General features: G+C 38.8%; 1 protein-coding gene across 6 annotated transcripts in view; it reads left to right on the top strand.

Annotated features, from left to right (window-relative positions):
- The window catches only part of MTA3 (metastasis associated 1 family member 3), a 136,041-nt gene that overhangs the window by 29,677 nt on the left and 78,921 nt on the right, over nt 1-27,443 (top strand). For all 6 annotated transcript variants that reach the window (XM_030499822.1, XM_030499824.1, XM_030499821.1 and 3 more), the window contains 3 exons: nt 6,352-6,415; nt 7,562-7,679; nt 23,055-23,157. In XM_030499822.1, the coding sequence (XP_030355682.1) occupies nt 6,352-6,415; nt 7,562-7,679; nt 23,055-23,157 (285 nt within the window). The remainder of the gene's footprint in view (nt 1-6,351; nt 6,416-7,561; nt 7,680-23,054; nt 23,158-27,443) is intronic.

Here is a 27,443-nt window from a genome sequence, read left to right as displayed (position 1 = left end):
ATTTGACTTTTTAAGGCGTGGCACCATAGGATTTGGTGGTATTGCCTCAGGATTTCTAGTTTTGGCATTCTTGGCAAACCAGAAGTTTCTGGCATACAAGGGGTGTGTGTGTATGCATTATATACCTCGCATGTGCCTGTATGTATGTCATAGAATGGGTTGGGCTGGAAAGGACTTTAAGATTATCTAGTCACAACCCCCTGCCCATGGGACACCTTCCACTAGACCACATCGCCCAAGGCCCATCCAGCCTGGCCTATCTATGAGATACAAATTTTAGCTACTTTTTAAAAGCTTACATTGAGCCTTAAAAGCCTGATTTATTTTTCTGGTATAAATCGGACTAGATAAGGAGTGAATCTGCTTTGCATAGGCATGTGCTTATCTGCTGATTTGGATTGTTAAGAAAGGTATTCTTCTTTTCTGGGTTGAATTTATTTAGAGCAAAGGGACTCTCCCAGTAGCATTCAGCTAGTTCTTATATGAATTAAGATGAAAATTCAATTTAGGCCAGAATCCTTTTCTCAGATATGGTCAGTAGCCAGTACTAGTAACAGTATAAGGAAAAGTGTATTTATCAGTGGAACTTGTCATTCAGATACCTGAAAATCAGTACAGATTTCCCTCTAGTGACATAATTACAAAGCAGGTGCAAAACTTTCCAATTCCATTGCATGGAGTGATGTGCATTGCTTCTGAGCCGGGCAACTTGATGATTTTAAAGGTCTTTTGCAACCAAAATGGTTATAAGATGCCTGAAAAATCATTCCTAACCAGACTGCTGTGGTTTTGTTCAGTATGTGCATTGCTGCTGCTGTGTTAAAAGTTAGCAATCTTTTACTTTTTAGCACGAATTATTCCCTAAAGTAAAAATACTAATGACTTGAGTTTCCTACAGTAGTTCATAGAAAGTATATATGTGGTTATGCTTATTTCGAGTATCAAAACATGTAGTTTTACTGTGCCCAGACCAAGAAAACATTCACCTCTCTCAGTGGCACTCAGTGCATTGTTCTCTCTACTCAGTGTTTTCTTGCAGACCCTTCTCAGCTATAGAATACAAGATTCAGTCAGTAATGTAGGCTGGAACAGTACTAGTGTAAATGTGGTTTTAAGCGGGTAATGCGTTAAAGCTTGTTTCAAATGCGTGTATGTTCACAGATCCCTACATTTACCTCTTAACATTTTCTCCAACTATCAAGATGGGATCTTCGAGTAGAGTCGTTGAATGTTTTGGGTTATTAGCTAACAGCATAGCAGTTTAAACATAGAAACTGTGTAAATTGCTACTGAATCGCAAAGTCTCATTTAATTTTGCCTTTTGTACATTTGTTTCACATTGGGAATGTTTTGTTGTGTTTAGATTGTGACTTGACATCAGTGGTGAGAACTGCATGAAAGTTGGAACCTTAAGAATATGCAGTTTACTTGAAAATCCATGTCAGTTGTGCATGATTGCTCCAAGAGACTGCATTTAATTCTTACTCATTTGGAGTTCTCAAAATCAGCACTCCAGCTGATTAAAAGATTAAAACTCTGATTTTCTTTTTTTTATTTTCTTTTTTTTAATTTTTTTTATGTCTAAAAGCCACATGCAGCATAAAAAGCCTGGGCCATCCATGTGATCTGTGCATATGTGTAGATGCCAGGTATTTATTGATTCATTTAGATGTACATAAATCAATTTGCTGTGCATTCTGTTTCTAATTCTATTCAATCAAGACTGTTAATCGGTAATATCAAGTTTATTGATCTCTCTTTTGGTCACAAGTACGCAATTTTACACTGTTTGGGAGATTGGTATCATTTTGTTGGAGACACAGATCGCAGTAGTATTCACCTATCAAATGTTGGTTGTTTTTTCCCCCCTCATTTGAGACATCTCCTTAAATGAGCAGAGCCAAACTCAAGCCAGTTAAGTATGAATCAATACAATGCACATCTTTCTTCTGACATTTCTAGATATCAACTGAATATTTTAAAAATTAAGCTCTAGTTAGGGGTCTGTTGCAGATTTATGATGATGCTTTGGTTTTCTTGGTTTTAGTGTTGTGCAGTAGCTTGCTCTCCAGTTGTTAATACCTTTGCAATCTGGAGAACTTGAAATTGCTGTGAAGACTTTGGTACGTGCCTGTCAGCATCATTCACTTGAACCGGGGAAGTTCGGGTTAGATCTAAGGCAGAAGCTCTTCCCTGTGAGGGTGCTGAGGCGCTGGCACAGGGTGCCCAGAGAAGCTGTGGCTGCCCCATCCCTGGCAGTGTTCAAGGCCAGGTTGGACACAGGGGCTTGGAGCAACCTGCTCTGGTGGAAGGTGTCCCTGCCCATGACAGGGGGTTGGGACTCGAGGGGCTTAAGGTTCTTTCCAGCCCAAACCAGTCTATGATTTTAAGGTGTGAAAACAGCTTTCACATGGTTAATGCTTTAAAGAAAAGAGCAAAGTTACGAGTTGTAGCTCTGGTTCCTAGGATAGGGAAATCGACTGAACACCAAGCGGTTGATATGATAGAGGCTGGTAACACCTTGAGCATATATATATATATATATGGGCAAGTTGTTGTCTCTTTTTATTGCAAGACCTCGAAATTAGTTTTTATTGCAGCCTGATTTAATAACAAGTTTTGTTGGCATTGTTGTCATTGCAGTGGAATAACTTCTTATTTGTGACCAGTTTAAATATAAAGTACGTCTAAGAGCAGAAAGGATTCTGAAGGGGCACTTCAATCTCATCAGAACTGAATTTTAAGTGAAGACACAAAAGCTAACTTACTTTTGTTTGCAGTTATTTGTACATTGCTGAAGTATCCAAAGCTTTCCCCCAAAATTCATGCAAGGGAAATTCTGCCTAATTTTGCAGGAAGTAAAAAGAGTTTTTCTGAATTTTTAATTTGAGAAAAAGGTCAAACCCAGGTATATAATCTTAATGTCATCGAGACCTTCTGATGCTATTTGCTAGCAATTCACTGTTGGTACCAGTTAAGAATGCTGCTTGATGGGGAAGAACATAGCTTAAATCAGAGAATCAGTCAGATAAGAGGAAGGTTTTGTATCTCATTTCACAAAAGCTGGGTAATTTTTTGTAGTTTTTACCTTAGCTTGGTTATTTTTTGTGGCACCTTTCAAGCAGAAGACTCCATCAACAGAACAATGAAACTATGGCATTATACTCTGCCAGTCTAAATCATACTCATAATGCTTGTCTCTGTAGCTTCCTCCCCATTCCCTCCTTTTTTTTTCCCCCCTCTGTCTAGGTTAGAGTAGTCAGATTTTTCCTTTTATATCTATTTTTTATTTGGTATAGCTCCATCTGTCCCAGTTATCTGAAATCATTTAAAAACATTAATGAATGAAGTTCCAGAACACTGAGAGGAGAAGAATATTATACGTAAATGTGGAGAAGCTCTGGGGTTTTAGATATGTGCCTTAAAAAAGAACTCCCAAGTCTTATTGTGCCATGTGGTTTAAACCACATTAACTTTCTCTCCAGGGCATTGGATTACTAGTATTGGAAGAAAGGGTGAAAAGTGCAGTGGTGGTTGGAGAATATTTAGAAATGTATCACTGCAAATCTGTGTTCACTTATTTCGTGGGCATCTGTGATTGGGAGATGCCAGAAGCAGTATAATGAGCTAGATGCTTGGTTCTACCTAGTAAACCATTTACAGTGAGCTGAGAGGATTTTCCTCTGATGGAAGAAGGAGAAGGAAGAGATATATAAATGGTAGGCTTTGTGTTTGGTAAATATTCGAAATCATTAGTAATAAGTATTGCACGTTTCTAGATTATAGAAACTGGAAACTTAAGCAGGTAACTTTTTCTAATTCTGACTTTATGCTATTTATCTGCTTTGTAATGTTTGGGTGAGGTGTTTTTGGGTTTTTTCATTTTAGTGTGGTGTTTAGTGTGTGCATTTCTAGTATTGTCTCTTTTTGAGACTGTCGTGCATGTGAGATATCATATATGCTTATAAAATATTACTTGTGTGTCTTACTCCGGCCATTAGTTAAAATACTGTACAAAGAAATGTAATAGCAAATAGAAATTCACTCACAAGATATGCTGGGGGATTAATCTTGGCTCTTAATGAAATAAAATGAAATTATTTCAACTTGCAGCCATGAGGTATAAAGTCAGTCAATAAAATCTTGCAGTCACAGTGAAAGAATGCCTCTGCAATGACTGAAGTTAAATAAGGGTAGGCTGTAATGCAGAGAGAGAATACTAGAGGTGTATGGAATAGGAGCAAACTGGAAAGACAAACTCCCCTTTAGCCTTTAACACTATAAAATAATCTGTTAAAGTTGACAGGATGACTTCATGGTACATGTTCATTTTTGAGAAGTGAATGTTCTGGAATTATCAAGACCAAAAGCTTCAAATAACATGCAAAGACATGGTCAGGTATAGAGAAGGTTTCCTGCTTCCCTACTACTGTAGTCTTTCCTCTGCTGTTGTGCATTGTGCTCAGGTTTTACTTGCTCATCTGCCCGTGATCTTTCTTTGGTGGTGTGTTTCTCCTGACAAATACGGAGATGAAGAGAACTTCACGAGGTTGTATACTGCAGGTTTAACATGTGGTTTAACTCCAGTTCCTATGACATGCAATGGTAATAAATAAAACATTAGCTTTGGAGATTTGCCATATGATAAACAGTTGGCATCTAATGGTTAAGGTTGAGCGTAGCAGTCAATGTTCACTGAAATGACTTTTTTACAATAACTTCTTTGGTGCTATTTTAAAATCAAGGAGGTCTCTGCAAACAATTCTCTTCTATATATTTGTGTGCTGGTCTTCTCGATGTGAGAAGGGTTTATGGGGCAGAGGTCCTATAGCCATATCTCTAAGGCCACTGGAACCACCTAGTAAGAGACTAAACTGATAGGAACTAAATAAAACCTAGGTGCATGAAATACAAGGTGATGTAAGGAGGAAGTTATACATGTTATTATAAAATGGTAGTTCAGCTGAAAATGATAGCACAAAAAGACCAGTTGCTAGCAAGATGATTCAGCACACTTAACATTTTTCAGCAACATAGAATCCTAGAATGGTTTGGGTTAGAAAGGACCTTAAAGCTCATCCAGTTCCAACCCTCTGCCATGGGCAGGGACACCTTCCACTAGACCAGGTTGCTCCAAGCCACATCCAGCCTGGCCTTGAGCACTGCCAGGGATGGGGCAGCCACAGCTTCTCTGGGCACCCTGTGCCAGCGCCTCAGCACCCTCACAGGGAAGAGCTTCTGCCTTAGATCTAACCTGAACTTCCCCTGTTTCAGTTTGAACCCATCACCCCTTGTCCTATTGCTCCAGTCCCTGATGAAGAGTCCCTCTCCAGCATCCTTGTAGCCCCGTTCAGACACTGGAAGCTGCTCTGAGGTCTCCACGCAGCTTCTCTTCTCCAGGCTGAACAGCCCCAATGTTCTCAGCCTGTCTCCATATGGGAGGTGCTCCAGCCCCTGCTCATCCTTGTGGCCTCCTCTGGACTTGCTCCAACAGCTCCATGTCCTTCTTATGTTGAGGACACCAGAACTGCTCACAGTGCTGCAAGTGGGGTCTCATGAGAGCAGAGCAGAGAGGCAGGATCGCTTCCTTCGACCTGCTGGTCACGCTGCTTTTGATGCAGCCCAAGACACGGGTGGCAGTGATGTGGTTTTCTTCAAAATCCCATTCATTGAAAATAATTCTGCAGATTCTTTGCAGAGAAGTTGTAGGCAGAGGAGTTTGAGGCCAAAGGAATGTTGGGGGAGAAGGGGATGAAAGAGGGGTTGGGGCGATGTGGTCAAACCCCCATTGTGATATTATCTACTGGTATTATACATGGGCAGATCTATACCGCTGCTGAATAACAGGAAGCTTTTGGCAGCCTGCACCGAAATGTGGTAGTTAGCATTTTAATGTGGCCATAAGAGAAATGGATAGAATTCCATGGTTCAGTTCAAAAAAGAACAGTATTTTAGAGGCCATTGGCAAAACCTTCCATTGTTTCTTCTTTGGGTTGTTTTCAAATTAGGGACTGGGGGTGAGCTGCTGGGAGGTGATGATTCATTCATCCAAGCATTAGTAACTGTATATATATTTATTGTTTGCCATAGTACCTCTTGTTCCTTCATTGCTTCTCTCTTTCTGAAACTATTTCCCAGTTTGGCAGAATTCCTGTGTATTTGAGGGCATGGGTTCATTCATTTGGTTGCTTTGATGTTAGTTTTGGTACCTCAAAAGTATTGCAGTGTTCATTTTATATTATATAAAAAAATTAATGTAATAGTTTTAAGTATTTTCTTGGAAATAACTTCTTGACCTCATAAAAATTTGAACTTTTTACAAAGTAATAGTCCTTCCTTACGTTTGTGTAGGGGAAAATGCAGTGTTGCACTTCTGAATGAGACCGAATCTGTGCTGTCATACCTGGAGAAAGAGGTAAGACGTAACTTCTTTTTGGGTAAATACTGGATGGGTTTATGTGTTGGGGTTTTTCTTATGGCTGTGTTAATAATAAATGGGCAAATAATAGTTTGAAGATCTTTCCTTGAATGATAAGTTAGAAAAATTACGTTGTAGAAAACACTGATTCGAAAAATGTTATTGAATAAAGATATTTTTTTTGCCACTCTTACATGATGGGTTTGGTATGAATATGGTCGTATTTTGAAAATCATTAATTCAAAGTAATTCCTAACATATATTACAAAAGAAAATGATGTGGACTTTTTCCTGTACAGACACTGAAGGGGGAATTCACATGGTGCCTTTTTCCCCTCTTGTTTTATCTTTTTTCTTTTTCTCTTTCTTCTTCCTTCCCCCCTACCACTTCCCCAGATGGATTCTAGAAAGAAGAATATTCTGTAGTTAATGGACAGAGAGAGCAAGAGAGGCTCCTGAGGGCAGCTTAGCTAAAGAGTTTGATTCTAAGGTCTCTGAATTATTGCATGGCAGTATCTCCTCACCTTTAATTTCTTGTGGAAGGAACTGAAAATTCTGAGTGTTACCAAGGGGAAAGAAACTTCCTGAGAATTTAAAAGATAATTGTATTGTAAAATACCCTCAAAATACACGCATCTTTCTTCAGAGTGTTTGAATACATCAGGCAGTGGGCTCTACCTGAAATGAGCATGTAGATATATTTCTACACCAAAACTACTGATAATCAGTAATAATTTTCTGTGAACGGGACTTACTTATCCTTCAGGTGACTGCAGTAGGTATTTTTGTGTAAGCCCTTTTCGGACACTGACAGTGTTTTATGCTCTTTCCAGATTAATTTATAATGCAAAGTCAATCTGGTAGAGATTTTTGAGAGGATACATGTTAGATTCAGAAAGCAGTTAACATTAATTCTTTTCAAACCTGCTGATACGTTTTTCTGTATGAATCTTCTCATTACTGATCTCTTCTGAAATAGCACTTAGCAATGAGAGACGCTTCAGTGAGCCATTTAAAAGTACTCCTGAAACATCCTTCTTATTTCAAATAAGGATTACTGTACCAAACCTTTGCTCTTTTAAAGCATGCATGGAGGGTTGATTAAAAACCATTATGGTGTTGCAAACGTGTCTTCTTTTTTAGGATACCTTTTTTTATTCACTGGTGTATGATCCATCACTGAAAACGCTTTTAGCAGACAAGGGAGAAATCCGAGTGGGGCCTCGCTATCAAGCAGATGTGCCAGACATGCTTGCAGAAGGTAAATCTATGATCTTTGATTAGTCAAAAACATTCTTACCTTGCATCATTACTTCTGCTGACTTTCTGAACTAACCTAATCGGTATAGAGGTAGAGAAGGTAAAATAGTAGATTGTAGAAAATTGACAAATACCACTAAATGTTATGAAGAAAAGCTACTTGAATAGCTGCTGAAAGGCTGTTATGTTTCCATGTTGTGCATAACACAAGACATTCAGCGTTTGTTCGTTTAACTGTACAGTGCATTTAATTCTTTAGTATAGGCCTGATGGTAAGAAGATGTTGAGGACCAACCCATTTTGCAGACTCATGGTAACAGAACAAGTGAAAATTGTACTCTCCTGTCCCTTTTGAAACAGGCTCTGCATAGAGATTGTATCTTACTTTAAAATAGTGGCTTCCATCAAACCATCTCACCTGCTTTGTGGCAGGACTGAAACAAATCTTTCAAGTCTTGGCATATCTTTAAAATCACTGGTATTTGTTAAATTGTATTTTATCTATATGTAGTTGAGCACAACTACCTGTGCCTTAGTCTTTTGCTGCATGGGAACTTGATTCTTTTAAAGAAAATTTCAAGTACAATATGTATTTAGTGTTGAATGTTATTTAATGGAAGTGTGAGCATCTGTGTCTTATGTTTGAGGTTACATTTACGTAGTACATTTTAAAATAAGCTGGGTGTTCTTCAGTGAAATGTTCATTCTACATTGAGTGCTTACAAAACAAAGTTTCCTGAGAAGTATCTACACCTAGATACCACTGTCAAGTATCTCCATATTTATTCCTTAGTAAGAAAAGATGATGGCAGGAATATCACTTGCAGTTATTCAGAGGAGTTCTGAATGGCCCAAATAGGTATATTTGTAACTTTAAGAGGTGTCTTTTCCATTTGTCATGGGCTATTTTTTTGTTCTTGCTATGCTTTTGTTTCATACAAAACAAGCATTATTTCTACAAAGCTTGCTTATTAAACTGAATAAAACAAGAATGATTTGATTTCTAGCAAGTGGCAGATTGCTTTCTAATGGATGCTATTTAGTAGCTCACCTGCATTGTTACTCTGACTTTTCTTTTAATAACCAGAAATAAGCTCTAGGAAGTCTTTTCCAGTCTTGTATGTAAGGAATACAGACTTGTTTCAGAACAAGTTTATGACTAGAATATGATACACTGGTGTTCTTGCTGTAAAATGTGCCTGTCATAGGGAAACAAATATTTCTGTAGACATTCATATGCTCAAGAGGAAAGCTCCCCAGAGATTAAGATAAAATGACTGTCTCAATGTGTGTATCAAGTAGTCAGGAAGTATTGATGTGCTTCTGAAGTAGTTGGTTGAATTGCTGGGTTTTCAGGATGAGCTGGGCTTGTCTGCCAGGCAGGAAGTCTTCTCCTCCTAAATTCTGCTACTTGAATTACTCAAGACAGAGCCTAATTATGGAATAGTGAATACTACATAGAAAGTAAATAGTTTGCCCATGGAAATTTTACTCCTTTTCTCCTTCTAAAATTAAATTCCGTATTTATTAAAAGTTAAGTTTCTGAGTTCTTCTGGAACATAACTTCTGAGTTACATCATTGCTTCAGTTAAACGAGTAGAAGATACTTCTCTTACATCATGAAGACAGGATTTCGCTGGGTGTTTTTCTCCCACCTCAGTAATCCCCAAAGTGCAGTAAGTGATGCAGTTGTCTTGCTGACTTCAGTGGGCAATAACAGTCCCTCAGTTGTTAAGTTTCAGAAAGACCAAGTTGCCCACAAACCAAAGATCTGTTGGTATATGAAGCACTTCTTTGGCAGTTCAGTTGGATTAATCTGCATTTATTTCTGGTGACTAGTGGAAAAAAAAGAGTTTGAAGGATAAAAATAGCTGAATTATTCTAGTTTTGACTGATTGTTATCTAAATGTTTTTATAGCTTGCTGACCTCCAAGGATAAGAAAAGGATGATTCAGCTGTTACTGTGTCTTTATGTAAGCTGACAGCCTGAAAGTTAATCCTTTCACTGTCAAGCCTTTTCATTCATGAAAACAAATCTAAACAATGTTTAAAATGAATGGAATCATACAGATATGTTTGGAAATGGTGGGATTCTGTGAAGATTTCTGAGTCTCGAAATAAACTTTTCAGCCTATATTGTTAAAAATGGCTAATGAATGATCTGTATGTCCAAATTATTATGCCATAGTGTATACCTTTGAAAAGCTAAAAACGTAGAGCAATGACCTTAAATTAAAAGAGAGGATTTAGATAATTTTGAGTCAGTTAGGGACCACTTGAGAAAAATCAGGTTTTATGTCACCTAATAATAGTATAATATACTAAAATAGAAAGCATTGCTAACTTGATTTCCGTATAAAATTTGTCCTTTAATGTAAAGGAAGAATACCTTGAATACCTTTTCAGAAGTGGTTGGTATGCGAATTGTATGTTTACAGAAAATCCCCAAAGCCATTTTTAAGAAGATTTATCAAAAATCAGATTCACACACCATCAGGTTATTTTATTTTAAAAGTTCATGGCATATAAATGCAATTCAAATGACTGCAGACATGTCAGTTCAGATTAGGTTTCAGAAGACCATTCAGAAGGGGGCTGGAAAAGGAAAAAAGGCCTTCCATATATATTCAAAATCCATGAAATGATTTTGCTATAAACATAGAGTTGTATTATAGTAATTAACAATTCAAACAGCTTGCATTTTCTGTATACTGTGATAATTTATGCCCTGCCTGAATGAACTACCTTTTTTTCCTAGCGTTTATTGAAGAAAAATAGGCTTTCTCTGTGGGAATAGTTTACTTTTTTTTTTTTTGCTTGCATTGATGTTACCATGATGTCTGTCCAGTCATCAAGGACAGACATTTTTTTTCTGTCCTTGAATAAACCATGCTCTAAAACCTGGTGTTTAGGCCAAACTTTGGGTAATGCACCATACCTCCCCCCTCCCCGCTCCATGGGGGAATTGGATAACTTTATATTTCTCTTTAATTTTTGAAATTAAGAGAATGTTTTCCTTTTCAAAAGACTAAAATGTTAAATAGTAAAGTATTCCAGATCCAGCTAGTTTTCCACTTTGAGATACATTGAATCAAATCCTTTACACAATTAGAGTAAACAAATATAAGCAAAGTTTAAAACTGGTTGAAAATGCCTAAGCCTTGCTTAGCTACACTGCTTATGTGCGTAGCTGAATTGCTTCAATGACACATTTAGTGAAGACTATAACTTTGGAGAAAGAGCAAACTAGATTTCTTTCAGCAGTCTATTTTGACTTTTGTTATGAGCATCTTCGGGGGTAAAACAATGATCACAGTTGTCAGATTAGAATGGTATTACGGATGTTTGAAACCCTTCCTTCTCCTCTGGATAAAACCCAGTGTTGGAAATACTCTGTTCATGAACCCCAGAGTGAAATTAAGACACAGACAAGGTCAAGTACCGCAGTTGGTCAGTTTGGTTATTGTAAAAATATAATTGTTGTAAAAAAGATGATTATTATAAAAAGCGATAGGACAGATTGGAAAAAGGATAGAAATGAAGCAAGAATTCAGAGTGCAGAGAGAAATAGTCACCACCGGGATCCAGCAGCATCTTGAGGGTCCGTAGTCGTCATCTTTGGTGGTGGGTGGCCCCAACAGCAATTACCTTTCCCCCCTTTTATAATGCATTAGGGGGAAGTACGTCTGTTCTTAATGTCACCTACTGCACATTCCTGGTGGATCACGTGCATTCAGTTTTGCTGGTCTTGCGCATGTCTGTCAGCAGTCCTTGAGATGATGGACAGCAGTTCCTCACACCAATCCTTGAGGCAATGGATGGTGGAGTCTTAGCTCACTCCTCACACCAATCTCTGAGACAGTGGACGGTGGAGTCTGATTACAGTTCAGTCTCTCACATCCCCCTAGTGCCAAGTGCTCCAGTTTTGCTAGACAAGACTTGCTAAGCTAGTTCGAAAGATTTTTGAGAGTCTTCTTAGATGCTCTTACTACACTGGAGAATAGGAGACTATTCTACAACATTGACTCAAATTCTCGCTGGTATGATATTAAAGAAGGTCCTTTCTCTGCTTTTCACAACACATTCTGCAGTGGTTTATTCTTTGAATACAGCAGTTGTTTGTTTTCAAATGTGATTCCAGAGCAGGGTAACATTCTGCTCCTCTCTACAAAGCAAGAATAAAAAGGTTTATCTTAGAGAACCAAAACATGCATTTGGACAAAGAGTATCATGTTTCCAGTATCCCTACTCTACAGTGCAGGAGCAAGGTACCTGGTTTTTTGCATATGATGGCCGGAAGCTGCTATCTGGTGCATCCACCTACTGTGTTTGATCAACAGCTTATAAAATAAATAACTAGTAAGTTCATAAAAAAAATCCCAAGCAAAAGGCAAAAAAATCCCTATACAGTTTTGTTTTGGGCGGGTTGACCTTAAGTATGTGAGTGTGATTTTTTATTTTTTTATTATTTCTTTATAAAACACCTACTGACCTATCTCCAGTATATCTTTGTTTCTACTGATTTGGCTTAGTATAGCTGTGAGCCTTGACAGTGCTTAGTTGCCCACATTTTCTCTTTAGCCCATATGCCCTTTTTCCCACCCTAGGTAAAACAAGTGGATTTAAGTTCACATGTCACTATTAGTAGCTGTTGTATCCTTGAGTTCCTGTAGAGATCTTGAGAGAATGCTTATCCAAACTCAAATAACTTGGTACTCTTCATATTGTGTCATTGTTCTGTAACATCTCCTACAGATGCTTCATTTTGAGGTAGATCTAGGTCTCTCAGGAAGCATGTGTACCTCCCCGGTTTTGCTCAGTCATCAAAAATGCAGAGAACTAATTTGATTTCTCTGCTGACAGTTAACTTGAATTCCTCTTACTTTCTCCCTTTTTAAACAGATCATATTGCCAAGGTCTTAGACTCTTAGGAAGTATATAGATCTTTTGATTATCAGAGAAGACTTTAGTCATTGGAATGTCCTCTGAAATTTGGACAATGTTGTAGCCAATAGGAGGATGAAAGAGGAGTGACAAGACTTAAAATATCCCAACAAACCTCTATCTGATAGTGTGCCTCAGTCACAAGGATAGTTTTCTTCCTTTCTGTTTTGAGATGACATTAATTTTGTTCTAGCTGAAGGGAAAATTACAGCATATGAAGGTACTTTTAGTCATATAGTTCATAAGTATGTGAAATGTACTGGGGGATGAAGGTGCTGAGGGGAGCATCTCTCTGGGAAAAGCTGTGGGGTGCTGGCAGGTAGGAGGAGGGTGTAAGCCAGCCACGTGCCCTGGCAGCAACGGAGGCCAGCAGCATCCTGGGCTGTGTCCCCTGGTACATGGCCTGTAGATCAAGGGAAGTGATCATCCCCCTTTACTGAGCATTCATTAGATCACAGCTACATACTGATCCAAGTTTGGGTCCTCCAATCATAGACTGGTTTGGGTTGGAAGGGACCTTAAAGCTCATCCAGTTCCAACCCTCTGCCACAGGCAGGGACACCTTCTACTAGATGGAGTTGCTCCAAGCCCCATCCAACCTGGCCTTGAACACTGCCAGAGAAGAACTTCTTCCTAAGATCTAATCTAAATCTAATTCCCAATATGGGAAAGTTGCTGATAAACTGAAGTAAGCCTCATCACATTTGTTGGGGCTAGAGCACTTGCCCTGTAAGGACAGGCTGAGGGAATTAAGGTTGTTCAACCTGGAGAAGTGGCTTCAAAGGGAGGACCAGTAGCAGCCCCTCAAGTGGGTGGGGGGAGGTTGTTGAGAAGACAGACAGGGTCTTGACAGTGGTGCATAGTGGGAGGATGAGGTAAAACAGCCATAACTTGAAATAAGAGGTTGAGAATGGCCATGAGCAGAACTTTTTTTTCCATGAGAATGGTCAGGTGGTGGAGCAAGTACCCAGGGAAGTTGTGTCCTCTGTCCTTAAAGGTTTTCAAGATGCAAGTGGATAAAATTTGGTCTGATCTCACAGCTGAGCCTGTTCTGAAGAGCAGGTTGGGCTTGAGACTTCCATTAAGAGAAGCTGCAAGAGAAACCTCAAGCTGCTGCTTTGTCACCTTCCTTCCAGTGGTGATGCTGGGATAACTTTGTATGTGTTCAGTCACTGCCATTAGCATGCTCAGTTTCAAGTGACTTTTTCCATAAAGGCTTGGGACAATAGGTTGAGCTTTTAGCAAATCTCAGTCTAAAAATAAAAGGACACCTGAAGATTAGGAAGTGCAAACAGCATGTTAAGCTAACAGCATTAATACCTAGCAAAAGTCTTCAATATAGTTAGGTTATAATACTGCAGTGTAAGGAAAAGCATAACATATGCATAGTATGATTCAGTGTAACAGAGCAGCTACTAACCTTTAACAGTTCTGTTTCTCGTGTAAAAACACGGGGTAATTTCTGAGATTTGGCACAAACCCACCAGCTTGGAAGTGGATTGTAGACGCAGTTAACCTCTGAGCTTTCCTTGCCTGCCTTTAAGTCGTTCAGGTGGTTGAAGAGTGTCTTTGGGCACAAAAAGATTCCCAACCTGTGTTATCCTGGGCAGCACCACAGGGGCACCTGTTCACACTCTCAGTGTGCACAGGCTTATCTGAACAGTGTAAAGTACTTGGTAAGAATGTTTTACTGCTAATGAATTGCCTGTGTCCAGTGGTCTGCTCCTCTGGCTCTGCCCATAGTGCCTGCTGTAAGGATTCTGAGGGCTGGGAAAGTCACGTGGAGCTGGAGAGGAGCAGGTCAAAGAATGTTGTCTAGACTTGGTTCATCTCAGCCAAAGGTGGATATCTACAACAGATCGGAGATGTTTAAGGTTAGATGAGATGAATCTTGACACAGGTAATACAGCAGAGCAAAACTCCTGTTTATGTATACTCAAGTATATTTTGTTCTCAAATGGGAGTTTGTGTTGGTTGCACTTTGGACTTCAAGTTAACATGTAATTTTTTTCTAGAATACCTTCTAAAAGAAGGAACTGTTTCTTGAGGGTTAGCACATTGAAATATGGTGGCTACTTGTTCAATTTGCAGGGGTTTTTTTCTTGTATTAAGCTCAGTGGAGTAAACTTTGCATAGTTAACTGTCAAATGCATGATCACCACAAATAATAAAATATTCTTTGCAATGTTGGTCATGTCAAATTTTAATAGGATTGTAATGTCCTTTATGTCAGTCTTGTCAGTCTCTCTTCTAGAGTGTTGGGTTAGTGATTTATGTACTGGGCAACTACATGCATGTTTATAGACTTCGGTTAGTTTTACTGTAAATTAAACAAAGCACATATAAGTGGCCTGTTTGTGCCTCTTGTCAGTGAAGACTTTGTTTACTTCTGCCTAGTCTTGCAGAAGAAGGGGTAAGCTGTAGTTGAGGTGTACAGCCACATGTACTACAGTAGCTCAATGAGGTATTTGTAAACTTTGCATTAGAAACCAGAGTTTTTCCTGAAGTCTTTTCAGTAGTGTTATTTTAAAATGGTTTTTGCCTTTTGGTACAATTGATGGAGGTGTTAAGTGCGTGTATCATTTTGATCAAACTAACAGTTACATGGATTAAGTTGGTTCTTCCTTATATACTTACGATACATACACTATTCTTACATAAGGTGATAATGGAAATTTCTGAGCTTCAGTTCTCAGATCATTCACAACTTCTATGTTAACAGTCAAATGATAACTTAGACGGGTTTGAAATTGTGCTTTTTAGCCAATAAATCTTAGAAGAACTGTTCAGCAGTTGAGGTTATGTGTGTCATGCTGCTTGGGGATTGTTTTGTAGGTTTTTTTTTTGTCTTTTTTTTTCTTCCCTCTTCCTCCCTGTCCCTGCCCCGAATTGTAAAAGCAGGTCTTCCTTCCTCAAGTTTCTATGCTTAAAGAGAAGTCAGTTGGAGTTTTAGCATTCATCACAAGAGAGCCATGATTTCCTGCTGTCTTTAGCTTCTTGAGGAATCCTAGGCATCTTTTCCTATGTTTGTTATCAACTTCCTGTTTTTTAGCAACATAGAATCATTGAATGGTTTGGGTTGGAAAAGACCTTAAGATCATCCAGTTCCAACCTCCTGCTGTGGGCAGGGACATCTTCCACTAGAGCAGGTTGCTCCAAGCCCCTGTATCCAACCTGGCCTGGAACACTGCCAGGGATGGGGCAGCCACAGCTTCTCTGGGCACCCTGTGCCAGCGCCTCAGCACCCTCACAGGGAAGAGCCTTCTGCCTTAGGTCTAACCTGAACTTCCCCTGTTTCAGTTTGAACCCATCACCCCTTGTCCTGTCGCTCCACCCCTGATGCAGAGTCCCTCTCCAGCATCCTTGTAGCCCCCTTCAGACACTGGAAGCTGCTCTGAGGTCTCCACGCAGCTTCTCTTCTCCAGGCTGAACAGCCCCAATGTTCTCAGCCTGTCTCCACACGGGAGGTGCTCCAGCCCCTGCTCATCCTCGTGGCCTCCTCTGGACTTGAGGGCAGTGGCTAAAGTAACTGTCTTCTCTTTTGCCTTCTAGTTTCAGTGAGCAACATGAATGGTCTGTGCTGTGTTGTTGGTGTGGAATGTTGTGCGTGATTGCTGTTGGAAATACTCTTTAGTAATAAATATCTATAGGGCCCTGGCTGAGGTTGTTCAGATACTAAATGAGTTCTGTCGGGTAGTCAGGATACAGTTACTTATTAGGTGTTGTGTATGTGCTTATTATCTCAAATAACATAACACAGGTGAGCGCTCAAGTCATGTCTCAAGCAGCAATATCTTAATGTTTAATTGACTTTGCTGTTATTTTCTACCTCAGTAACTTTGCCTAAATGAACTTAACTGCAAGTTGAGATTTTTGTTTCGTTTGCTGTTCTACTGTAAGTCAGATTTTTCATTTAAATTTATTCTGGAGAAGATGAAAACCCAGTATCAGCTGCAGAGGAAATGTAGTTTTTACACTTGAACAAGTCAAAATACATTTCATCCCAAAGAAAAAATTCTTCTCTAAGTTATGTTTTGTTTAAATTTATGCAACTGAGTAGTCCCACTTACCTCCAGAAGATTGTAGTCATGGGAAATTTGCATATTTATAACATTAATAACATTAATTCATTTTATTTATTTAAATACAAACATTGCAGGACCAGAGATTTCATTTTGGTTTAGTGGGTTGTTGGGGTTTTTTTAAGACTACAGTGACTATGCATTGTGGTCTGAGTATTTTAAATATTGTTAATATTCACATGGAGTATGGTACTGTCCCTATTTATACACTGAATCATTTTCACCCTGCTTTCCTGAGAACTGTATTGCTTCCTGTGTTATTTCAGGCATTCAGAAAAGCTGTTGTAATCTTTCTGTGTTCAGATTGGAATAGGTGCTAGACCACTGCACAGTGTCTACCAACCAGAACATCATCTCAGATGGGAGTGTAGGGTGGGGAATCTTGGTGCAAGTCACACTTTTCAGGTTTATTCACAGATGTCAAAGGAGAACAAGAAGCTAATTCCAGAATAAAGGGGAATATCAGGTATCTTTTCATTAGTTGAATACTTACACTTGCCTTTGAACTGAAGGTGACCTTGTAGTTTTATACAATATATTAATTTAGGTCGTTGCCTTTAGATTTGCCATAAAAAGCTAAAATGAAAGGGCTGACTTTTTATTAGTTCATTTCTGTGAAAATGGAGATTCTACTCGAATGTGATTTAATGAAAGGTCTATAAAGTGAGGAATAGTGTGATTGTAGGACATTATGCCTCCTTGTTATCGGATCTGTGGAAGTCCCTTTTTGCATACTGTTCTGCAGGGTTTTGAGGAAGAGGCAACCTAATTTGTTTCTTTCTTCCAGCACTGGGTGTTCACGTAAGCCAAGTCTTCTTGATGCAGCATTTATGGAGGAGTTGGTCATTACTGCATGGGTACAGTTTAGTTTATTCTGAGCCCAGCTGTAATTCTTTCTGTTTATTTCTAGGAATTTAGAACATGATGAATTAAAGCTCTTTTGAATGCTTTGTGAGGTCGTGTCTTTTCATCGTCAGTGATTGATTTAGAAGTACTGTAAGGCTGAGCACTGAGAGAGCTCTAAGATCCTTGGAGATGGAGGTGATCTTAATTCCAAAAGGATTTGTCAAGTGAAGGATGTCTGCATTTTTTATAGACCTGAGCTCTAGAAGGTAGGAGGTGATGGGGCTATGCTCAGTAGCAGTTTAAATTGCTGTAGGCACATAATGGGCTTGTATCGCCTGGTATCTTCAGTTTGTAGTCTCTATACAAGTAGTCTTTATACAGCCTGTTTTTCATTTCTAGTCTTCAGACATGCATTATGTTCCTAAATTGAGTTTTAACATAAGATTTGTGTAAACATACAACTCATTATCTGAATGGCTAATCAAAATCTTGAATGTACATCTGTCAGGCAGGCTAAAGAGGGGGGAATGCTCTGCAATTGGAAGGTAAACAGATCACTTTCCTGTTGCCTACACTTCTAAAATAATCTAAGCTTTCTCATGTTGCTTTGATCAGAGAAATTATTTGCACATAACTCACTTTTATTTTTGGCAGAGTTAAGTGGAAGCTTTAGAACTGTTTCGTGGCTGACTTGTGATTATCAGTGCTGGGGAGAATCACAAATAATAACAAATAAGATTAAAAATGAATACTAAGAATTCTGTATCTGCAGAGCTTTTATAGCGAGGAGGGGTGCGATTTCTGTTAGTTCAGAGCAGCAGTCAGCAAGCTGTTTACTGTGAATTCAATTTACACAGAGTTGAACTCATTAAGTGTCAGTAGATGGTTTGTACATCCACCTGAAAGATGTCTTTCCTCCTATATCTCATGTAAAACGTAGTCTCCCCATGGCAGTTACTTTGATGTTTTATAACCTGCTTTCTCTGTTAAGCTGTACATTCCTCCCTAATCAGTTGTTTGCAAGGAGCTGTGTGATAATTAACCTCTGCGTATGAATGCATAATTCATTTTCTGCAGCAGGAATATGGTGACTGCTTTAGAGGGGAGCTAATGAACTCTTCATTGAAGGAGAAAGCTCAGATTTTACTGTAGACAGGCTTAATATCTGGAACTTTGTTTATACCTAGGCAGTAGGAGAAAATCCAGTGTGATGCTTTTTTCCTCATCTGTAAGTTAGAGGAAAAGCTTGCAGACAGACAGTCTAAATAGCAGCATGGGAAGGTGGTTCATGAATTGAAACCTCCATTTCAGTAATTATTTGCCTGTTTTTTCAGTATCAGCACATGAAATGATGTTCTAAAACACATCTAGGATTACCTGCAGTCAGCATACTGGCAAAGAGTTCTGGCAAAAATCAGCTAAATGCTGTAAATACTAAATCTGATCCCGTATGTCAGTAAGAGACATCTGTTCTGCTGCACCTGCGCTGAGGGAGGGTAAGAGCTGACAAGTACCTCTCTTAGACATCCTTGCAGTGCAGCCAAGACATATTCCCGTTTCACAGGTATGAAACTCAAACACAAAGATGAAGACACTGAATTTATTTCTCAGATATGTGCGAAGCATTACAAATATAAATGTTTACAAATGCCTTCATGTTTCCGTGCTTGGGTATCTCGTGAGTCTGGGTAATGAATACATGAGTCAAAACTCCTGCCTGATTTCAAGAGATTGTACCAAGCCCGGAATGAATTTCTATAGTAGGAGGAACTCTGCTGTACAACCTATTGGTCTCATGTCCAACTGCTGTCCATGGATATGCCTGCTTTCTTCCTATGACCAAAAAATCGCAACTAGAGAGTTTCTGTCCCATGCGATTAAGGATTTAGCAGCTGGTACCTCTGTTTTGCATATCAGGAAAGATGGATTCACTCAGAAAGATAAGCAGTGCAGGTGTTCAGTTTATATATTTGGGTTGAAGTGACTGCTGCGTTACTTTTTGAAAAGGAGAATAAAAAGTTATTGTGAAAAATGGGGCAAATTGTGTGAAATATGAAGTAAGACGTTGGACCTGAGAAATAGCTATTTTTCAGTCAGGTACCTCATCAACTAACAATCATTAAAACTGGAATTGTTTCCTTGAAAGCCTTTTTTTTAAAGAATCCAAATTGTAGATTTAATATTTCAGTTTCTTAAAAGGATCCAGCATTGCAGCATGGTTACATATCTGTGAAATTAAAATAGCTGCACTCTAAGCAAATGTTTGTACTTCATGTTGCAGGTTATTTTCTTTTAGTTGAATACTTACCCTTGCCTTTGAACTGAAGGTGACCTTGTAGTTTTATGCAATATATTAAAAAGAAGAATCATTCTGTGTTACAAGAAGAACATAGAATCATGCTAAATTAATTACCTTGGGGGTATTTATCTGCAGGAAGTAGAGTCTTAAAAGACTGACACTGGATCTTTATTTTCTTGCAGTTCATCTTAATTGCATTTGGTTAAAAGTAGCATTTGGTTTACTTCTGTAGAATTGTTCTCATTGGGTTGGTTTTTTTTGGGGAGGAGGAGGGATATCATACTTTCCTTTGTTTAAAAGGACCAGCTGAAATGCAGAACTTAATTTTTTGGGGGGGTTTCTTTCTTTCGTGTGTTTTGTTTGCTTGCTTTGGCGTTTTTTTATTAGAGGAGAACCATGTGGAGTGAGGCATCAAATGATTGATGAGGAGAAAACCAGGTGTATTTCTGGCCTTCTACTAGTGTTTTCCAGTAAAATGTATCTTCAGGATTAGATTGGCAATAATAAAATCATAAATAGTGCTCAGAGAATAATTTGGGTACACTAGTATGTCATACCAGCCATTCAAAAAGGTAGCTCAGCACTTCTCAGGAGCTGGAATTGGTGTATGGTGGTGAGGAAAGGTAACACTTGTAAAATAGATTCTCTGATGCAACACTGAAAACGTTAGAAGTTAAACTCCCCCAGTCTGTTCGTGTACTGCAGTTTGCAATATAAGGAATTAATACTGTGGCAATTTGGATACCTGTTCAGTTGGAAAGTCTTAAAGTTCTGTGTCAAATTTAACAACATTTGAATATAAAAGATTAATGTAGAGGTGTTAACAGAGAAATCCAGTCTTAGCTTTAAAGGCATCTGCCACATTAAAAATCCTATAGTGTAACTTAGGCATGATTGACTAAGGATGGACAGCCCAAGGTATAAAGAGGGGGTTTATAATTTCTTGTTTGAAAGAAGGCTTCTGGAAAGAAGACCTGCTTATGTGATCCTCCTGTACTGATTCTTTCAACACATTCAAAGGAAGTTAAAATCTTTATTCCTGAAATAAATTGTTAAGAGATTTCTACAGCCCCACTTGACTGCCTCCATGAATTGGTCTCTGTTAGGTTACTTTTCTTCCTGTTTCAGTGAGAATATCCTGCCATTTCGGTAGAAAATGGGGAATGAAGCCATTTTTTTTAGGACAGTTTGTCAGAAACCACGTATCTTCCGAAAACTTCTCTGTCTATTGTTGCAGTAATATTTAATATTGCAAATATTACAGTATATGTGTTTGGATTCTTTCGCTAGAGATACTCCATTGCTCATATCCTATTTATGTCTAGTGCCGTTACAAAATACTGTTTGGCAATATTTCAGATTTACCTTTATCAAGAGTTAAAACACCATCTTGTAGCAGCAGTTGTTTAATGACCTCCAGTTAAAAGAAGATGTGTAGTATTGCAGTTTTGTTCCTCTTTTTGCAAACTCGATTCAGGAGAGTGACATGTGTTGTTTGAGTACTCATACTGTGCTTGTATGATGTTTCCTCTTTGTGGGAAGTATACCATGCCAGAGTTTTGTTACGATCTCCAGGGTGCGATGTCCTGAAACAGTTAACTAGCATTAAAGACATTTAAAAACTATATATTAACAGATTGAAATGAAGTGCTCAGAGATTATTTATAAAATGTAGAACATCACCCACAATGCGTCTGTCACAGATGGAAAAAATGAATGTATTGACAGGTCTGTAGTCCATCGAATAAGTTTATAGATCTAAAATCCTACCCAAGCTTGCCAGAAGTTAACAGTTTGTCTCCAGTACTGGATTTGAATTCGCTTAAGCAGAATTCCCATTAGGCAGGCAATTCTTGATTGCCTGTGTATCAGAAGAAAGCAATTTACTGTGTTTTTCTTAGAATGTGACTGTGAAATTTGTTCCTGAAACATTAGCCAGGCAGCATGGTGCAGTTCTAACTTGTGTATTTGATAGGGATAAATATATATACCACATTTTCATTTCCTTCCAGAGTGAATGTGCTAGAGAAACTCACCATATATGAGCTGGTTTCAGAAGAACCATGCTTGGCTTGCAGTTCACTTGCAGACTCTTAAGTGTACAGGTTATTTCATGTCTTGATGATACAGTGTGTTCAAACTGGCTGTTTTCATTAAGTCATAAGCAGTAGCAGAGGCTAAAGAGATCTTCTGTATGCTCAGGGGGGGACCTACACAAGCCTAGGTTTTCAAAGGAAATGGAATGGCTGTATTTGAGAACAGGTTTTTATTCTTGTAGTCGCTCATATAAGTCAAAGACAGGTACTGACAGCCAACTAGTCTTTCACATGTTCACTGAAGGAAGAACACGCTTGGATTATAAAACACCAAGGAAAGACAATGATTTTAAACTTCGCTCTTGTCATCTGTTGTGGCCAGAAATGTGCTGGCCACATCCCACGCGTAAATATTCTTGTACTAGTAGAATATATGGTGCCTACTTCATCATCCTCTGTGGTGTTTCTCATTTTGCAGTAGAAGTTACTGGTGTAGTGGTAAAGTGGTCAAGACAAGATTTAGGCTTCCCTATGAATGTGAATCATTGCAGCGTTTTCACGCTTCACAAATGGAGTTGGGAAAAGATACAGTATATAGTAACTTTCTTGTGCTGTAGCCTTACATGTTGTTTTGTAAGAAGATGTAACTAGTCAATGTACACAGCAATTTTAATAGTATGACTTGTGTTAACAATACAGATAATGTAGTGGCTGAGAGCAAGAGGTGAAAAAGTAATTCACCACAGTATCATTATTTCATAATGATTTTTGGTTTGGGGCGTAGAATACAAATTGGATATAATTTAATTGCTAAAGCTGCCTAAGTGTAACATTAATTTTAATATGGCTTAAGTGAAATAGTAACTTTTATATAGTTGAGAAGCAATTTAAAGAAACTGCTGGTTACTTAGGTTATGGTTTCAAGTTTATAATCACATGTTATTAAAGTTCTTTGGTGCTGTGCCTCCTTAAATTGAAATGCTGATGTTAAGGGAAGATATTTGTTTTACTGATGCTGCATTATGGAATTTAAATGGATAACTGCTGATTGTTAAGTACTGTGTGTATGTTTAAAAATGTACAATGTATCTTTTAAACATAGTACTAGAAATACACAGAGGAAAAACATTGTGAGTAATAAGTGTTTTGTCCCATCTACCTTTTGACAGGAGAATTAGATGACAGAGAACAGGCAAAGCTGGAAGTAAAAGTATGGGATCCAGATAGTCCCCTTACTGACCGTCAGATTGACCAGTTTTTAGTTGTAGCACGGTAAGATTAAAATCCTCTAATAAAAACAAATTCCTTTTCCTTTTCCTACTGACTATTTATTCCCCTATATTGCATTGCTCAACTTGTTTGCCATTTTGTGAGCCCTTCTCTTTCCCACAGTTAGCTAAAAGAGAAAATCAGACCATAACCTTCTGCATATTTATTGAAGCTACCAAAACAGAAGAGAGAAAAAGAGTTTTGGAATAATGCTACCCTCCCTGTATTTCAGGTTATAGTAGAATTTGATACTTGAAATGTAGACATCAGTCTATTTTCCCCTCAGACTAAACGAAACAGGATTTCAGTGCTTAATGTTTCAGTCTTGGATTATAACACTTGGGATTTTGCAGTGTAAAATAAAAGTGAAGAGTAGAAATCAAGAAAATGCTAACAGATGAAACAGATGCAGAACTTGCCCAGTTTGCATTGAAGCTGAGTAATGTGCAGTGCAATTATTTTGGATGGATGTTGAAATAAAAGTTTGGATGTATTTCGTTAGTGGAAAAAATGTGGTCAGTTCCATTTTATAAATTAAATTTAATCTATAAATTAAACGAGAGGAGCATCAAAGCCTTTGGAATTCATCAATACCGGAATTATTTTTCTGTATTTAAAAAGAAGACTTTCAAAACTCTTTAGGCTTCTGAACTGAAGGACAGTGCTACACTCATAGCATACAGCATGTTTTGCCTGACCTGTAGTTGAAATATAGTACAAAGGTACTGTTGTAATGATGGCACAGGACTGTTAATGCCAGCTAAGGTAGGGAATTTTATCCTGAGTCGCTCTCTCTCCTGTATTTTCTATGACATGGTTGCACAGCATAGTCTCAAATCTTCCCAGGCAAATAATCCTTTCACACTGTTTCCAGCTTTTGTTCTTATTCTTTCTCCCTTTTGCACAAAGCATTTCAGGAAGGAAATGGAGAAGTTGCTTTATATTTTACAGCTTATGTGTATGGGGAAACGGGTTGCTGATTTATTTTTTTGCAGTTCAGATATTGATCCACCTGGGTTTTTTCTTTCTGCTTGACTATAGTGCTGTATGCTTTCTAAACAGCAGTAAGAATTGCCTGCCCCTGTTAAATTTCCAAGCGAGCCAGACGGGTGTAGGTGTTAAAATGCATCTTTTCAGAAGATCACAATGCCTGAGAAGTGCTCTATAGAGCAGAACCCAGAAAACAGAACTGCTTCTATTACCAGCAATAGAATACCTGGACATGTGTGGGCAAACCATTGTGGGGTGCCCTAAAAAAAACACCCACGTGAAGGTTATGTGTATTTTTTAAGAGTTCATTCATTGCCTTCACATCCCTCCGCTCCCTGTTTCGCAGCCACTCTAGAAGCTGAAATAGTATCCTGTGAAGCTGACAATGTTCCCAGTCTGCTACAGGGAAGTGAAAGAGAAGTGAGATTCTAGAGAAAAACATTCTCCTCTCTTCTTCACCTTACTTAAGACATCCTGTGCAGTGCTGTGCCCTGACCAAGAATGTATTCTTCTTTGTAAAGGTTTCTATTACGACAGGAATGGGTCTTTGTCATAGGTGATGAATTAGAACTATCCAAGATGTTTTGGTAGGCAATCACTAATGACCATCTGTAATCAGATGTTACTCAGGTATCACTTTATTGATGTTCATCCACAAAACTGTCTTCACCTTTGTAAGCTGGTTTTGAACTGACAGAAGCTATTTCCAAGCTCCTCTTTGTTTGTATTCATAGGCTGCAAGATCACATTTCTGATTTGACCAATTTTTGGAGAAGCCGTTCTCCTTTAATGATTGTGTCAGCTTTAAATTCAGTTGTGTGCTTGTAGGTACAAGCTTTCATTATACTGGACCATTAAAAGCTTCTTGAGTAACAGCAGAGCTGGTATTATGGTCTGGTAAACTGCGTACAGACTCAGAAGTACTGTGGCCTGACTGTAGTTCACTGTGCACTGGCTGTGCCTGCTGGGTTTCCAGGGAGAATGGCATTTCTCTGTTTAGTATTGCAAACTTGAAATTCTGACAGTAAGAGCCATTTCCTAACTGCTTTCCTGGCTGTGATTCTGGTGAACTGTGTGTATGTAGCTGTATTTGACATTCTGAAAGCATTTTCATGTGATCCTGTTTAACATGCTGCATGTTTTTCACATGCTCTGCTCTCGTGAGACCCCACTTGCAGCACTGTGTGCAGTTCTGGTTCCCCAACATCAGAAGGACATGGAGCTGTTGGAGCAAGTCCAGAGGAGGCCACAAAGATGATCAGGAGCTGGAGCACCTCCCATACAAAGAAAGGCTGAGAACATTGGGGCTTTTCAGCCTGGAGAAGAGAAGCTGCGTGGAGACCTCAGAGCAGCTTCCAGTGTCTGAAGGGGGCTACAAGGATGCTGGAGAGGGACTCTTCATCAGGGACTGGAGCGATAGGACAAGGGGTGATGGGTCCAAACTGAAACAGGGGAAGTTCAGGTTAGATCTAAGGCAGAAGTTCTTCCCTGTGGGGGTGCTGAGGCGCTGGCACAGGGTGCCTAGAGAAGCTGTGGCTGCCTCATCCCTGGCAGTGTTCAGGTTGGATGGGATTTGGGTGACATGGTCTAGTGTGAGGTGTCCCTGCCCATGGCAGAGAGTTGGAACTGGATGATCTTCAGGTCCTTTCCAACCCAAGACATTCTGTAATGCTGTGCTGCATCAAAGGCATGGAGTATTTCTTCTCAGTTTTGTCATTCTGCTCTGGGTGAAAGAAGGCACTTCTGTTCTTACAGGCTATAGCTTTTTTAATGACACAGTTGCCCATTGTTGGTTCTTTAGAAGGTGTTTAAATACTCTGTTTTTCTATTTGTGTTACCCATTTGCAAGAACATGTATATTTGCTCTCGGGCATGTAGCTTTCCCAAGTTTTGCAAGGTTTACTGTCTCAGGAATGAAAGGCCTTATATGCTTGGTCAGTCTGGGTCTGTCACTAAGCCCTAGTATGCTGGATATAAAGGTAGAATATGCTGATCCTGTCCAGAAATTGGAGGTTTCTGATCTATACTTTTTGGAAAAAAGCATAAGAGTACTTGAATGGAAGGATCCTTAACCTTGAGCTCCCTAAGTAGTCTTGCTTGCCTACAAATCTTGAAAGTCCCTTATTGCTACTTCTTAAGCATAATTTGGGCAAGGGCTCTTGTTTGAAGTAGCAAAAAGCATCTGCATCTGTTAGGAGGAGCTTGAGGCATCAAACTAATGTATCCTGGTTTTCAGTTGGTTTTTGGTAATGCAATGTCATTTATACTTTGGCAGTGGGAATTCTGACACTGTTTTCTACTCCACTGCTCTGAAATAATCAAGCAGTTTTTGTGTCTACCAGCTTCAAGGAATAGCACTCTGAAGAGCTGCAACGGCAGTTCAGATCTGTCCACATTAGCAAATAGTACAATATAGTAAAAGTGGATTTGGGGGATTGAAGTGTTTGGTGCTGAGGACCTGGCATCCATACTACTCACATTTTGAGCAGTTTTATTTTTAGGCTAATTCTAATCTTGTCCTCTGGACTAAATGCTATGAGTATGTTTAACTTCACAGAAATCCAGTATGTATGCTATATCTTTGATGTTGGTTAAAGTGCAGTAGATAAAGATGCTGGGTACAATCGCTTTGAAAATCCATTCCTAACTTGGACTAAAACACTGATCCAGATGAAGCCTGTTTCCTCCAGGCAGCAGTCTCTATCATACCTAATATACATGGGGTACTTCATTTCCTTGCGAGATGTCAGGTTCTCTTTCTAGCTCTGTTCCAGATCACATAGTCTTAGGAAACAGAAACTTTTCTATTGTGTATCTAATAGTCCTGTCTTTCTTTTGTTTGTCAGAGGCAAAAGTGGTCCTGGCCAGATTCAAATGTAGTGGGAGGTGTGAGCTCCAGTCTGGACAGATGCTGAGAGCCACAGACCTGACCCATTTTTTCCCATTTTCTATCTATTGCTAATTTGGTCTATAATTCATTACATAATATGTTTTTGGTACATTCTAGTTCTGTTTATGTACTTTATGATGCAATGGAACAGTTAACAGCTTAGTTCTTATATTCTGCTTCATCTAGCTACATTATCAACATAATCTTCTGGAAGGAATGTGTCTCTAAATCGAGCAATTTTCCAGGTATTTGTGGTCCCAGCTATTTCCAACTAAAACAGATTTTTGAAGACTACTTAAAATAGCCTTAAAGCATTACATCTTTACCTTAAAACTTTGTTTTTTGATTTTTTTGCGAGTAAAATGGCATTGCATACCGCTGGCTAGCATAACGTATTTATCTTCATTGG

This window comes from Strigops habroptila, chromosome 10 (assembly GCF_004027225.2).
Source record: "Strigops habroptila isolate Jane chromosome 10, bStrHab1.2.pri, whole genome shotgun sequence".
Taxonomy (NCBI): domain Eukaryota; kingdom Metazoa; phylum Chordata; class Aves; order Psittaciformes; family Psittacidae; genus Strigops; species Strigops habroptila.
Note: the sequence above shows the minus strand (reverse complement) of the source record. Positions and strands in the feature narration are given on the sequence as shown.